Below are 16,535 nucleotides of genomic sequence, written 5' to 3'. Positions count from 1 at the left end.
GGCCCGGGCGGCGCGGTCAACGGGCGCGGCGGCGGCTTCGCGCCGGGCGCCGAGCCCTTCCCGGGCCTGTTCCCGCGCAAGCCGGCGCCGCTGCCCAGCCCCGGGCTCAACAGCGCCGCCAAGCGCATCAAGGTGGAGAAGGACCTGGAGCTGCCGCCCGCCACGCTCATCCCGTCCGAGAACGTGTACTCGCAGTGGCTCGTGGGCTACGCGGCGTCGCGGCACTTCATGAAGGACCCCTTCCTGGGCTTCACGGACGCGCGCCAGTCGCCCTTCGCCACGTCGTCCGAGCACTCGTCCGAGAACGGCAGCCTGCGCTTCTCCACGCCGCCCGGGGACCTGCTGGACGGCGGGCTGTCGGGCCGCAGCGGCACGGCCAGCGGCGGCAGCACGCCGCACCTGGGCGGCCCGGGCCCCGGGCGGCCGAGCTCCAAGGAGGGCCGCCGCAGCGACACGTGCGAGTACTGCGGCAAGGTGTTCAAGAACTGCAGCAACCTGACGGTGCACCGGCGGAGCCACACCGGCGAGCGGCCTTACAAGTGCGAGCTGTGCAACTACGCGTGCGCGCAGAGCAGCAAGCTCACGCGCCACATGAAGACGCACGGGCAGATCGGCAAGGAGGTGTACCGCTGCGACATCTGCCAGATGCCCTTCAGCGTCTACAGCACCCTGGAGAAACACATGAAAAAGTGGCACGGGGAGCACTTGCTGACTAACGACGTCAAAATCGAGCAGGCCGAGAGGAGCTAAGCGCGCGGGGCCCCGGCGCCCCGCACCTGTACAGTGGAACCGTTGCCAATCGCGAGAATGCTGACCTTGACACTTGCCTCCGCGTCTGCGCCACTTCGGCACCCCCCCCCCCCCCGCCCCGGGCCCCCACCCCCCACCCCCGCGCGTCCCCGGGGGCCCCGGGGGAGGCGGCGCTCCAACCTAACCTGTGTCTACGAAGTCCTACGGAAACCCGAGGGTTGATGGAGGCAGTACAAATTGTGGAGCCTTTTAACTGTGCAATAATTTCTGTATTTATTGGGTTTTGTAATTTTTTTGGCATGTGCAGGTACTTTTTATTATTATTCTTTGTGTTTAAATTCTTTTAAGAGATTTTGTTGGGTATCCATCCCTTCGTTGTTTTTTTTTTTTGTTTTGTTTTGTTTTTGTTTTTTTTTTTGTTTGTTCGTTTGTTTTTTTAAACCCAGTAGTAGCCTGAGCAATGACTCCCGAGCAGTGTAGAAGGGAAGCTTATCTTTTAAATTATAATTTGGGGGGGAGGGCGCTGCTTTTTTGAAATTTAAGCTAAGCATGTGTAATTTCTTGTGAAGAAGCCAACACTTAAATGACTTTTAAAGTTTACTTTTTTTAATTCCTTCTTTGGTCCTGAAATAAAAAGTGGCATGCATTTTTTTTTTTTTTTTTTGTTTTTTGTTTTTGTTTTTTGTTGTTTTTTGGGGGTTTTTTTGGGGGGGTGGATGTACAGCGGATAACAATCTTTAAAGTCGTAGCACTTTGCTTCAGAGTTGGAATGGAGATGTAGCACTGATGATGTCCTGAGTAACAGAGGCCTTTTCTGCAACCTTTACATTATACAAGGAAACGTTTTAGTGGTGGGGGACCCCACCCCGAAAATTCCACACTGCTGGAGAAATGCCAGTTTTTGAGAGCTGCGGGGGGGGGGGGGGGATGGCCTGAGAGCACTCTACAGTGGTGTGGCATCAGCAGATAACTGTCCTTTTTTTGGGGTGTGGGTGTGCCCTGGGGTGCCTCTTGGCTCTTTGCTGTAGATTAGGCTACATAAAATGGGCAGAGGGTACCTTTTTTTGGGTAGACGGTGATCTGCAGTGACACAGGAAGAAAGCCACCGTATTCTTTCAGGCTTCTTCTAGCTTGATGGCTTCTCTCTCTCTCTCTCTCTCTCTCTCTCTGTCTCTATCACCCCCACTACAAAAAGTCCCAAGTCCTATGTTGCTACAAGTGATAATTGACCGTGTCTCAAGCAGACAAGTGCCCTGCCGAGGTGAATTGAGAGAAGTTAGTATTCTCTCATTTAATGCACACTGATGACATTGTACGGACAGGGGGGGAAATCTTGCAAATTTCTGTTCCCTTTTACTGGGAAAGCAGGGAAAGAGTTCCATCCGAAGGTGCCCAGCGCTACTTTCCAATTTTTTTTTTTTTTCTATCCCGTTAGGTTGGAAGGTACTAAACATTGGACTGTTAAGATTAGACATTGGAATTCTGTTGACCCGCACTTTAAAGCTTTTGTTTGCATTTAAATTAAATGGCTTCTAAACAAGAAATTGCAGCATATTCTTCTCTCTGGCCCAGAGGTGGGTTAAACTGTAAGGGACGGCTGAGATCGAGTGTCAGTGTTGCTAAGCATGGCATTCACAATACTGGCACTATAAAGAACAAAATAAAATAATTTATTGGACAGTTTTTCTACTGCCATTCAATTTGACGTGAGTGCCTTGAAAACTGATCTTCCTATTTGAGTCTCTTGAGACAAATGCAAACCTTTTTTTTTTTTTTTTTTTTTTTGGAAACGAAAAGACTTTTTAAGAGTAAAACAAGAAAAGTACATTCTTTAGATACAAACAAAGCCACCTTTACCTTTAATTAGATTAAATTTTAAAAATCCTGGCTGAAGATAGAGGACGTGAAAATGCCATAAGGACCCAATCAAATGAAGAAATAAACCCAGCACAACCGTGGACATCCTTAGCTGAATTATCCTCAACCCCTTTTGTTTTTGGGACAACGCTGCTTAGATTTGGCGTGGAGGTGATTTACTGCTGAATTAAAACTCAAGTGACAGAAGTTACACGCTGATATCGTTGAATGAAAAACAAAACAAAAACAATTCAGGAACAATGGCTAATTTTTTTTCTAAAGTTAAATTTAGTGCACTCTGTCTTAAAAATACGTTTACAGTATTGGATACATACAAGGGTAAAAAAAAATCGTGTGTATGTGTGTTGGAGCGATCATTTTTTTTTTTTCAAAGTTTGCTTAATAGGTTATAAAAAAAATGCCACAGTGGCTGCGTGTATATTGTTTTCTTTTGGTGACGGGGTTTTAGTATATATTATATATATTAAAATTTCTTGATTACTGTAAAAGTGGACCAGTATTTGTAATAATTGAGAATGCCTGGGCATTTTACAAAACAAGAAAAAAAAAACCCTTTTCTTTTCCTTGAAAATGTTGCAGTAAAACTTAAATGGTGGGTCTATAAATTTGTTCTTGTCACAGTAACTGTAAAGTCGGAGTTTTAGTAAATTCTTTTCTGCCTTGGGTGTTGAATTTTTATTTCAAAAAAAATGTATAGAAACTTGTATTTGGGGATTAAAAGGGGATTGCTACACCATGTAGAAAAAGTATGTAGAAAAAAAGTGCTTAATATTGTTATTGCTTTGCAGAGAAAAAAAAAAATCACATTTCTGACCTTGACCTTATTTTTCTCTTCCCGCCCCCTCTGGAATGGATATATTGGTTGGTTCATATGATGTAGGCACTTGCTGTATTTTTACTGGAGCTTGTAATTTTTTAACTGTAAGCTTGTCCTTTTAAAGGGATTTAATGTACCTTTTTGTTAGTGAATTTGGAAATAAAAAGAAAAAAAAAACAAAAACAAACAGGCTGCCATAATATATTTTTTTAATTTGGCAGGATAAAATGTTGCAAAAAAAAATTTGTATGTTAAGTCCTATTGTACAGGAGAAAGAGGGTTGTTTGACAACCTTTGAGGAAAAGAAACAAAAGGAAGTCGTTAAATGCTTTGGTTCACAGATCCTTTCAGTTGTATATATTTTTGTCGGAATTGGCCTATACAAAGGACTGTTGGAGCAGGGCTTCTCCCCGAACGCCCCGAACCTTGCATCAAGGCTCCCTGGTGTGGCCACAGCAGACCGGATGGGAAATCCTTTATTCGCGTTGAGTGGGAAAATCGGTTTTCGTAAAGATGTTGGTGACATCTCGCAGGGTCCTCTTGTTCTCTGAGAGGCCATCTGTAAGATGTCAGGGCTCCGAGGAGAGAGCGAGAGCATCTTCTCTACCGTCCATCGTGGCGGTCACCACCACATCTCCCGCCCGTAAGAGCAGAAAGAAATGCAAACCGAGCTTTCTTTAGTCCTTGGGAAAACCTGAAACAGACAAACGGAAGATGTAGCAACAAGAGCTGGTGAATCAGCTAGGCACAGGTGACGTGAGCTGCTGTTGAGAGCAGCACACACTGGATTTCAGGAAGGAGTCCCCGTCACAACCAGGGCCTTTCATGCCGCGGAGAGTGTTGGCCTGTTGTCTTTCTTACCTGCTCTGCTGCTTTTCTCGCTGAAACCTACATTCCGTCAGTTGCCGAGTGCCGAGGGCCTGGGATGAATTCGGTGCCTTTCCATATATATCTCTCTCTCCTTCCTCTGCGTTTCCTCTCCATCCCTCTCTATCAGCCCATTGTTTGTCTTCTTCGTCTTTATTTAATTTCTTCTCTTTCTCCCTCCCTGTACCCCCCCTTTTTCTTCGTCCTCTTCTTTTTTTTTCTTCTTCCTTCCTTTTCTCTCTTTCTCTCTCTCTTTCTTTCTCTCCCTTTCTTTCTTTCTTTCTTCTTTCTTTCTTTCTTTTGTTTTTTTTTTTTTGTAAAGCCAAGTAGCTTTAAGATGAAATAAAGTGGTGGTTTTTTGGATGAGGGAATAATACATTTAAAAAAAAAATACCTATATCAGGAAGCCATTTTTTTATTTCAGGAACTGTAAAAACCATTATTTCAGGTTGTGAAAGTATAACCAAGCATCTTTTTGGGCAATTTCTTTACCAAATGCAGAAATCTTTCTTCTGGGAGCTTTTCCGTTCAGTACGCCCCTCCCTCCTTGCCACCTACCTTTGCAAAGTGAACAGAAATGGGGAGGGGAGAGAAAGCTGAGGTGTCAGTTTCCTACCTGCCCGACCCGACCTGAAGACCCAGGGGCTGCCCTTTCCTTCGGATGCCCTGTTAAGGTACTTGAGAGCCTCCAAGGTGGCCCTCCTGTCATTGCGAAAGCTAGCCAGCCCTCACCAGCTTACACAAAGTCACCAGAATGCCAGGACTAAGCCATCCTAAAGCACAAAGATTGTGTCTCTGTCGACCGCAGAGAAAAGCGCATTATGCTTCTCTCTCATGTTTAAGAAGCCAACACTGGAGCAGATGACGCAGTGAGAGGGGCCCCGAGCCTGGGTGACCCAGCCGACCTCAGGCCGGGTTCCATACTGCCACAACTTTGTTCAAAGTTGCCCCAAATTGGAACCTGCCACTTGCCATTAGAGGGTCTTTTATGGGGAGAGGGGGAGGCTGAACTACTCGAAAGCAAAATGTCAGAAAGTAAGGAAGCCAGCCTTTCATCCCGGTCCGAAGCGACGTAGCGAAGGTTCGGTTGCACACAGGCAAACCCGTGATTTTGGTGCTCTTTGTATCTCAAACCCTGCAAAGCAAAGTTCCATTGATTTAAGTTGTTTGCATTTGTACTGGCAAGGCAAAATATTTTTATTACCTTTTCTATTACTTATTGTATGAGCTTCTGTTGTTTACTTGGAGGTTCTGTCTTTTACTACAAGTTTGGAACTATTTATTATTGCTTGGTATTTGTGCTCAGTTTAAGAAACGGGCACTTTTTTTTTTTATTATGGATAAAATGTTGAGATGACAGGAGGTCATTTCAATATCGCTTAGTAAAATATTTATTGTTCCTTTAATTCTCTGTACAAGATTTTGGGCCTCTTTTTCCCCTTAATGTCACGATGTTGAGTTCAGCATGTGTCTGCCATTTCATTTGTACGCTTGTTCAAGACCAAGTTTGTTCTGGTTCCAAGTTATAAAAATAAATTGGACATTTAACTTGATCTCCTAGCCTGGTCCTCTTCTGTGTCTTTGAGGGGTGGGTGGGGGGTGGACAGCTCATTTCCAAGGGGGGACTGAAGGTCTTTCTCCATTTTCCTCTTGACCCAAACCCTTGCGCCCACATCTGGGAAGACAGGAAATAATGGCCCGAGGCACCCAACAGTTCTCTTTGTTTATCTTTCGGAGCCGTGTGATTTAGGTCAGGGGTCCTCAGTCCTCACTGCACATTGGAAGCACCTGGGAGGGTTTGACAGTCCCAGTGCTCGGGCCCCACCCACACCAGCTTCTATCAAAATCTCTGGAGGAGGGATGCCCGGCCTGGAGCAGCCAAGGTGGAGAAGGAAGAAGGCATTCTTCCGGGTTTCAGCCAGTTAGGCACACAGTTCCCTTCCGTCTCCTCCTCGTGAGTGAGCATCTGAGCCCACGGCTCTGGGTGAAAAGGGATCAAAGGTCCCCTGGGTTCTTGTCCGCTCTTATGTTTCCTGCTCTTAAAGACACAAAGAACATTCCACGCGAGTCATTTCGGCAACCTCACTGGGCACCACCGTGAGCCAGGTCCCCACCTAGGCAGCCCGGGGAATCTTGGCAAGGATGCTGCAAAAAAATGAACACACACCGTGAAGCCATGCTTTGTGGGGGCTGTGCCTGCAGAGATGGGAGGAGAAACCCGGCCGCGCGTTCCTCTGTGTCCCGTTTTCACCCCAAAGAGGTCACCGTTCTCCCGAGGCCCTGCCTAAGCGCTGGAGGACAAGACGTGGGATTTGAACCACAGCACCAAAAATGGTAGCCATTCAGGAGAAGTCTTGCCCTGCTTTCTAGGGGCTCAAGGAAGAAGAATCCCCAGAGAGGAATTCTCTTCTTTCCCGTGGGCCCTGGGCTCCGAGTCTTTTCCCAGCTGGCTTTAAAACGCAGGTGTCTGAGACTTTGTGTGTTTTCCCACCCAGAAAACCGGGCAAGGGACAGACATGAAAGGCTCACCTGCTGTCTTGTGGCCTGTTCCCTCCCTCAGCCCTTCTAAGAAGGCCACGTTTGGGGCTTGCCCGTGGGGGCAAAGGAAAGGCTCTACTTGATTCTCACCGTTGTCCCATAAGTAGCCCTACCACCCCAGGTCAGTCCTTTCCCTTTTCTGGTCTCAGTTTCCCCACCCGTAAAATGGAGACTTAAGGTGATCTGGAAGGACACCTTTTTGCCTTTGAATGGTTGGACCCCGATGACCTCTGTGTGCCCAGAGTACCAACATTCGGTGGGCATGTGTATGTCAGAAATGTTCCCCATTCTGATGACACAGATCAGGGCGAGAGTGAGTTTCCCGGGCTTTTGCTGGTCGCAGTGAGGTGTCCTCAGCCACCCTGCAGGTCACAGATTCTGGACGTTTTCCAAGGAGTTCCTCCTCGTACTTGAGGCATCAGAGCAGGCTGCTGAACACCTGAGTCCGGAGCTGTAAGCTCCTCAAAGTTAGAAAACATTGCCTTCTGCCTTGGAGAGAAAATGAGGTGGATAGAACCTCAAAAAATGTTAAATGTGAGGGGCGCCTGGGTGGCTCAGTCGGTTAAGCGTCCGACTCTTGATTTCGGCTCGGGTCATGATCTCACGGACTGAGCCCTGTGTCGGGCTCCACGCTGAGCATGGAATCTGCTTGGGTTTCTCTCTCTCCCTCGCTCTCTCTCAAAATAAATAAATTAGCATTAAAAAAAAATGTTAACATGTTAAAATATATGACGAAACTTATGTGACCTCTGAGCCAGGGAGATGAGGATTCTGACCTCTTGTGTAGATGAAATCTGGGTTACCATCTGCCTGCATGGCATAGCCTTCAAGCCAATTTTTACTGGATTCTGGTTACAGACCATCTAGGATGCTCTAAAGAAGTTGAAGCTGGTTGAGATCAGGAGTCTATTTCACTCCCCAAGCAAGGCCTGAGCTGGATATCAGGTCTGGGCACGGAGGGAGGTCTTGGGCCCGGTCTTTCCTCTTAAGCAACTCCTTGTTCAATGAGACAGATGCACTATGAAACCAGACTGCAGGACGGGGTGGTGTGGGCAGTGAGAAGGGCGCAGGGGGAGGACAGCTGATCAGCTGGGGAGAGGGAGGAGTAGGGAAACTGTGCAGCCTTTTAAAAGATGAGTAAAGATTCACCACGATGATGAGGACAGTGAGGGAGAAAAGGCACGTCTTGCAGTGGGTATGACAGGGGAAGATGCATGGATGTTGGAAAAGCACAGTGAAGCCCACGGACAAACAGAATTTTATAGTTGGCTGAGACTCTTAAAGGTCATCCTGTATTATCCCATATAACATGGGAATTCTCTCCCAAATCCTAACGTATAGCACACCCATCCATCCACCCATCCATCCACCCATCCATCCACCCATCCATCCACCCACCCATCCATCCACCCATCCATCCACCCATCCATCCACCCATCCATCCATCCATCGATGCATCCACCCATCTACTCACCCATCCATCCATCCATCCACTCATCCATCCACTCACCCATCTGTCCATTCACTCATCCATCCATCCACCCACACACTCACCCCATCCATCCACCCACCCATCTGTCCGTCCATCCATCCATCCATCCATCCACCAACCCACTCACCCCATCCATCCATCCATCCATCCACCCACCCACCCACCCATCCACCCACTCACCCCATCCATCCATCCACCCATCCACTCACCCATCCATCCATTCACTCATCCATCCACCCATCCGTCCATCCACAAATAGTTCATTTAATAAACATTTATCAAGGACCTATGCTGTGTCACAGACTCTTCTGGGGAGCTACAAATCAATAAGGTGCACCCTTGCCTTCCAGAGGTTTCCCTTTCAGTGGGCAGGATAAGACACCCACCATTATATTCAGTTATTTGTTCCCTTAACTGTCCTGGGGTTCCTACAGAGTGCCCCCATTCATAGGCCTTGGATACAGTCATGCCCCGGCTGACTCTAGTTAGCTGGGGAGGCAGAAAGTGAACAATCAGCATTCTTTCTTTTGGATGGGAGCATGGGCTCCAGCAGGAAGCTGGAGGGGACATTAGTGTTCTTCATTACAGATTAGGAAACCCAGTCTTCGGCCCATTTCCTACTGCCGCCATCTAAACTGTCTTTCTTTACTATGCCTTATTCCTCACAGGCTGTAATGAACATATATTTGTGTTTCTGTCATCTCTTGTAATTCAACATTTTTAGAGTAAGAAATGTCCAATTTAGGACACATCCCAGCATGGGAACCCAAGGCTCCTGTCTGGAGGAAGTGGTGGTTACTCTTCCTGTCCCAGTTCCCACATATGATAATGGTGCTGGCATATCGCTGGTGAGACAGGCCATATGCAACTTCTTCTGCAGGCTCCAAAGGGGAGGCTGGTCTCCCACCACCTTCGGCGCTCAGCACGACCTTTGTTTGGAGGTACCCGTGAGAGTTCAGGTTTGTTCCCTATATCATGTTTCAACCACATTCTCTCATTTTTCTCTCAAAAGCCCTGGATTAGTGCGTACCAAAAGCTTAATGATATCCTGACTCTTTGATCTGGTGATGTAATCCTCAGAAACGATACTAAGTATACTAGTTAGCGATTTCTTGAGAGAGACCTATAGACAGGTTGCCTCAACATTTCGTTCAATTCCTTATTAATAATTTCCATCCTTCGTCCCCCCACAAGGCTGTGAGCAGGCCAGTAGGAAACATAGTAAAATATGAAAAAGCAGTAAAACATCAGGAACAGAGAGATGAAAAGACAGAGTAAAATGTAAACACCTGCCTAAGAATATAGCCTAGAGAAACAGGCTATATGTTGCTACGCTTAAATCATGTATTGGAGCCTAAGCTTCTGGGGAGCGAAGGGAAAAAAGAAACATACACACAATGCTTATGATTCAAGAGGAGAAAACATGCCAGCCAATGACACATAATAGCAAAATTTTCAAAGCAGCCTCTGTGTTCAACAATAAAGGAGTGAGTGAATGAGAAGGTCCATTATGGGATGTTTATATCCCCCTAACACGAGAGGTTGAAGACTTATGTAATACTAGGAAAACTGTGCGTGAGATAATGTTCACTTTCAAAAGAACGGAGACCGTGCGCGTGCTAGGGTTCCACACGATCGCCGCATGACGCGGTGTCGATGTCTCTCAGATGCGAATGCTGGAAGGAAAGCCTCAACAGAGGTATTTTCTCCTACCCCGAAGTTTCAGGGGGCTCTGCCCTATTGCTTTGCAACTGAAAATATTCGAGTGGATACTGGGAGTTAGGCCCTCCCAAACGCCTTCCCAGCATTCACTGCCTCTTGGAGCCATTTGTTCTGGGTAATCATTCCCCAGGAGGTGCACAAGTGGGGCACACGGTCAACCACTGGACAATATGGAAATGCCCGCACATCCCATAACCGAGCACTGATCGCAACAGAAGCGAACGTGTCTTTTTTGATTAAATAAGCAAAAAGGGTTTTTTTTTGCAATTTTTTAATGTTTATTTATTTTTGAGAGAGAGAGAGAGAGAGAGAGCGCGCGCGGGGGAGGGGCAGAGAGAGAGGGAGACACAGAATCGGAAGCAGGGTCCAGGCTCTGAGCCGTCAGCACAGAGCCCGACGCGGGGCTCGAACTCACGGACCGCGAGATCGTGACCTGGCTGAAGTCGGACGCTCAACCGACTGAGCTGCCCAGGTGCCCCATGATTCTGGGTTACATTTCAGTGAGCCCCTTCTGGTTGCATGGGGTGGGCCCACTGTCATGGGCAGGAGGTAAAGCAAGGGTTGGGGAAGGAGACAGGAGATTAGCTTGGACTGACATCAAAAGAGGCGGAGGTGGCCAGCAGAGGTCCGATTCAGGACTCCTTCTGGAAATGGAGAGAAGGAAATAGAGACGTGCCGAGGGATTGGTTGCGGGTGTGGAAGAGAGGTCGCCATCACGGATGACGGTGCGTTCTTGGCCCCAGCAGCAGGTGCATGGCCACTCACGGACCTAGGGGGAGACTGGAGGTGAGGGGCATCATGGGGCAGGTGGGAAGGGGCTCGGGGTTCTCTCTGGCCTGGGAAGCTGGAGGTGCCCGCTGGTTAATTGCTGGTGATGCCTCTCTCACCAGGTTATCAAGGGAATTCAGACATAAACATCTGCAGAGCAACAGCAAGGCACCGTTAGTGACCGAAGACACTAGGGGTACAGACTGCCTGTGTTCATAGCTTAGCTCCGACACCGATGAGCTGGAGATCTTGGCCCAATCACATAACCTGGTCGTGCCTCGGTTCCTGGCCCGTAAAATGGGGATGCTAATAGCGCTTCCCTGTTACAGACTGTTTGTGTCCCCCACAGATTCCTATGTTAAAACCCTGACCCCCCCCCCCCCCCCAGTGCGTTGGTATTTGGAGGCGGGGATTTTGGGGGTAATTGTGGTTATGTGAGGGCATGAGGGCAGAGCACCTTATAAGAAGAGGCACCAGAAGCTTGCTCTCTCACTCTCCCTGGGCACACAAAGACAAGGTCATGTGAGCACCCAGTGAGACGGGAGCCAAGTTCGGAGGCCTCAGCATGAAGTCTACCCACCGACACCTTGATCTTGGACTCCCAGCCTTTGGAACTCTGGGAAGCAAATGTGTGCCGTGCGAGCCCCCCCTCCCCCCCGCCCCTTCCCCTCCTCCCCCCCAGTCCACACTATTCTGTTATGGCAGCTGAGCGGATCAAGGCAGACTCAGGGTTATGATGGGGATGCGCTTAATTATTATTTGCACATGTGCCTCTGTATCCGGTGACCCAAGCACCTGGAAAGCTCTGGGCCACTGTGACTGGGTTTCAAGTCTGCCCCCTTTCTCAGAGGACCAGGTCTGGTGTTCTCACCGGCGTTAGCCCACGCTTATCGGTGAAAGTAGCCCGCGGACCCTCCGTGCCCTCTGAACTGGACGTTCGACTCTCTCTTCCAAGGAGCACATCGCACGCCTCGAGATTCACCGAAGCTCTGCTCTACCCACGTCAGCCCTCACCACCAGGTTCACTGTGATGTTATGTTCTCATCTGCCAGCAACGGTCGTTTCCAGGGCTGGCCACAGGAAGAATCAATCACTGTCACCTAGCGGTTGTCTCCACCACGGCCAAAGAGAACCAACGGGCGAGTTGTTTAGGATGCTTTCGGCCGCGTGGCCATCGGTTCTACGGTTTTGCTGCCGCTACTCCGGGTTCTCTCGTGTCGAGGATGCCTCATGGATCTGATGCCCTGGTGGCTGGTGGTTTCAGATTGTGAACTCATCTTTGTGGGTTTTCCCTCGGGGTGGGTCCGATGAGGTCGGGTGATAAGAATGTTCTTCAGATCACCTCCCGCTCCTGTGGGAGCCCGGGGTCTTCGGCCGGGAGAGCAGGTCTGGGTCCCGCACGTGCTTTTTTCCCCACCCGAGCCCAAAGAGGGCCACACGCTTCATCCCCAGCGGGTGTAGCGTGTCTTGTTCTCTTGTCGCTGACGGTAGCAGCTCTCGGAAATCCAGGCTTTACGCAAGGGGTGCCCAGCTTCCCAGGGGCTGATGCCGAACTCCAGAGCTTGGTTATACAGTCCCCTTCCGGGTCCGAAACCCACGAGCTACGGAATCAGCTCTCCCAACTCCGGCGTCAATTTCTCTCACTTTCAGTGATTCCCTTTCTTTCGGATTTAGACACACACACACACACACACACACACAGTTTGTATAACCATATACTATAACCGTGCATTATAGAACTCTACCAACATAGTCCTGTGTGTATAACTATATCTGCACCAATGGATACACACACCAGCTGTATAATTATATAGTTATACAGTTTGTAACTATATTGTTATATATATACACAACTAGATTGCTATACACCCATATGTTGCATATATAGTTAGATACATGTGTGTGTATAACGATATGATAGGATAAGGGTTTGCGACATTTTATTCATCTGGAAGTCTCATCCATGATCTCTAGGACTTGGCATCGGGAAATAAAAATCTCTCTTGATAAGTCAGTGGGTTTTGTCTTGTACCAGAGTCCCTCTTGTCCTCAGTTTTGTTCTCGAAGGTTCCAGTTACCTTCAGTCAACTGCGGTCTGGAAGCTGGTGAGCCTCTGTACTGTCAGGAGTAGTCTGACACTCCCTCACCCACCTCGCTTCACCCCCCGCCCCCCCACGTGGGCATTTAACCATCTCACATGGTCACAAGCAGGGTGATCACAGCATACTAAGATATTCTGAGAGAGAGAGAGAGAGACCATGTTCATATAACTTTTATTACAGTAAATTGTTACAATTGTTCCATTTTATAGGTTAGGTATGGTGGTTCATCTTTCACTGTGCTTAATTTATCAATTAAACTTTATCATCGATACGTGTATACAGAAAAAACCCGTGTCTATCAGATTCGGTACTATCTACGGTTTCGGGCAGCCACTGGGGGTCTTGGAACTTATCCGCTGCCGATACGGGGGACTTCTGTGTTTGAGTCATGTAACCGGTTGTGTTTCTCTTTTCGCCATGACTTCCAGGAAGCCCAGGGTTAACGTCGGGGTTCAATCCAGCATCCACGTATATATGTGATCTTACTGTTGCCTCTTCACTACTTTTGAGAAGATGGTAGGGCAGGGAATGAAGTAGGCAACTCCCGTCACCCCCGATGCTGTCTTGCCCAGACCCCCGTCGTATCTGAAGCTTCCGGTCTAGGGTCCTCCACGCCTGCCTCGTGGCCGCTCTGATATCACTAAATTGCACGGTTTAAAAATCTAGCGTCCTGTTCTCTGTCTTCTCATCAACTTGGACACTTCAGTGTGGCGGAAGGAAGTCCACACTCTTTAGGATCGGACACACTTGAGGCTGAGTAGGAAACTGAGCTCTGCTTCTGACCAGCTAAATGCCTGGGCTCTGTAGTCTCTCAGCCTCAGTTCCGGATCCGTCATACGGGGCCGAGGTATCAGGATCACACAGGAAAACGTAGACAAGGTACCTGGTGCATGGAAGGTGCCAACAGAATTCCATTTGCTTTTCCTCTCGCTTCCCAGCTGGGGTCCTGTGCTCCTAGCAAGCCCCTGACCCCACCCCACCCCACTCGGGGCCCTTCTGCCGGCTGCCTCCCGCCCCCAGGCTCCCCCACACTCTGCAGAGGCCCCGGCAGCTTCTGGCCTGCCTCCTCCTCTTCTTGGCGCTGTGCTCCTCGCTCGATCCCGCCCCCCCACCATGTGTGCGCCTCCGGGGAGCCTCGCCTGGCACGGTCACAGAGACACCCACTTGGCACAGCCCCGAGCGCCTGGCAGCTGGGCGGGGGGTGGCTGGCACGTGGGAGGGGGCCGGCTCCGGGGGTGGGGTGCCGACCCGGCCTGGGCTGCCCCTCACTCGAGGGAGGGCTCAGAAGGCCCGGCAGATGGGAGCACGCCCTCCCCTCCCCTTCCGCCCACTGTCTTGCTCTGTCCGTCTGTCTCTCCCTGAGTCTCCCTTGCCGCTGTCTCTTCCCTGTCACTTCCCTGTCGCTCCTCGTGTTCCCGATGTCCGCACGGTCCACCCAGGGCCCCCGTCCCTTCTCCCTGGGCAGCGCCCAGCCTGGGCCGTTTGGAGGGCCCTGGGGATTGGTTGGCCTTCCCTAGAGCCCCACGGTCTCCCTGAGGACTTGGAGCCCCCCCCCAAACCTTATACTGTGAAACTCTTTGGGGCTCCCTCCAATGGAGCCACTGCCTTCATTCTGGGGTTTTCCAGGAACATCCTTTGGTTTCAGCCTCAGGTGGCTCTGGGGCCAGACCGACTTGGGTTGGGATCCCAGTCACCCTCTTTCTATACGTGAGACCACTCTGTGCCCCTCTTTCCTCCTCTGCAAACCGTGGATCACGGCAGCACCTCCGTCCTCCCGCTGACACGAGTCAGACTCTCGGGGCCACTCACGCCAGTGGCCGCCACCCTCCCACCACCCCAGCGACTCGGGGAAATAAACTCGGTGTCGTCCCAGGCCCGTAAAGTGGATGGCGGGCGGCTTTCTGTGTGGCGACTCAGGGCTCCGGCCCCTTCCGTCTTGTGTTCCCGCCGTCTTGTCTTCTAGAACTGCGCTGTCCGACGAAGTAGGTGGCAGTTAGTTACATTTAAATTAACTAAAACATCAACGGAGCTAAACATTTGGTTCCCCGGTTACACGAGGCACGTGACAAGAGCTCAATAGCCACTAATGGCCGTCGTGCCGCACGGCACAGACCCGGGGCCTCTCCGCCACTGCGGAAAGTTCTACCGCCTAGCACCGCCGGAGTCTCCCCGGGGGGCCCTCTGCACCGAGCCCTCTGCAGTGGAAGGTATGGGGGCCCGCACGCAGGGTCCTTCCGGGCCGGGCTTGGGAGTGGGGAGTGCCACTCCGTCCCCACCCCCTTGACCAGAAAGCAGTGACATGGCCCCAACCTAGAACTTCAGGGGAAGCTGCCGCGGCTTCCGCGTGGCATTCAAGTCCTCTACGAGTGGCTTCAACGTGTCTCCTTGTCTTCCGTTTCCCATCCCCACCCCACCTTTGCTCCCTCACCCCACGTGGTCCTGAAGGAGAGAGGGCACCGGTTTCCAGAAGCTCTCTCCGGGAAGACAGAGAAGCCCCCTTTCCTAGAATCCGCTGGCCAACTTCCCTCAGCTGGAAATGGACCACATGGCTCTTCCGGAACCAATTCTTTGGCCAGAAGAAAGCCATAAGCCAATTGGCTTAATCCCGGTTTTCGAAACCAATCAAGGTAGCGGCGGCAGGGGTGGGCGGGGAGCTAGAATTGGAACGGAGACTGGGGGCCATGTTCCCTCCACCCCCAGGAGATAGCTGCGGCCCAGTGCGGGAGAGACGGGAGGGATGGGGGGGGGGGGGGGGGGGGGGCCACCACCGACGCTCTGCTGGGCCCTGGAGGTGTGGGTCTGACCCGAGCCTGGTCCCCGCTGCCAGCCAGGTCAGAGCCAGGTGGAAGGAAGTCTGAGAACCTGGCACGGGTGAGGGTCCGAGGCACGCTTATCTGGACTGCACGGCATCTCCAAGCACGTTCGGGAACCTGGCCGCTTCGTGTTTAGATGCTCTTGACTTTTATGCTTTATAGGTCATCGGTCACCTCCGGCAGGAGGAGCCAGAGTGAGTCAGCTTGGCTGATGCTCATTTCTCTTGTCTTTCTGTTTCCCCGGGTCCTTCCTCATCTGCCTGGCGTTCCCTGCCCTCCTTCAGCTAGGTTTTGGCACCCCGGGTACTTTTTTGTATGTTGTTCCCCCCCTAATGAATGCAGAATGCTTTATTTACTTATTTATTTATATATAAATGTATAAAATATATAAATAAATGTATTTATATTTATTTATTTATTTATTTATTTTGTCAGAGGCGCCCAAGCATTTAGCGGTTACCAATGATCAACAGTACATTTTGCAAACAAGTAATACATTCTAAGGGCAATTTGTCTACGAATCGTGACCTTTCGATGATGCGTTTGGTTCCCCACCTCCCGCCCGCCCCCCGGGGAAGTTGAGCTTCTTTGTCATACAAGTTTGATTCATATTTTAAGTTTTTTTTTAAAGCAAATGGTCTGTACAACACATTGCAACACTGAGCTGATTGCCAACGCCGTCGTCGCTGCGGTCAATATTTCTAATTTACGCCCTTCGAGATACACAGGGAGCCCCCGGCCCACTTCGCCAGCGGCCGCAAACGCACACATCTCTGCCCCTGACATTT

General features: G+C 50.2%; 1 protein-coding gene across 4 annotated transcripts in view; it reads left to right on the top strand.

Moving 5' to 3' along the window:
- Positions 1 to 5,865, top strand: part of BCL11B (BCL11 transcription factor B) — a 97,432-nt gene extending 91,567 nt beyond the window's left edge. For all 4 annotated transcript variants that reach the window (XM_040478201.1, XM_040478199.1, XM_040478200.1 and 1 more), the window contains one exon: positions 1 to 5,865. This exon is cut by the window's left edge and continues 24 nt beyond it. In XM_040478201.1, coding sequence (XP_040334135.1) covers positions 1 to 750 — 750 coding nt within the window. In that variant the 3' untranslated portion in view covers positions 751 to 5,865.
- The last annotated feature ends 10,670 nt before the right edge of the window (positions 5,866 to 16,535 follow it).

Source organism: Herpailurus yagouaroundi, unplaced genomic scaffold, assembly GCF_014898765.1.
Source record: "Herpailurus yagouaroundi ecotype Mexico unplaced genomic scaffold, PumYag 141, whole genome shotgun sequence".
NCBI lineage: Eukaryota > Metazoa > Chordata > Mammalia > Carnivora > Felidae > Herpailurus > Herpailurus yagouaroundi.
This window is presented reverse-complemented; position numbering and strand designations above follow the sequence as displayed.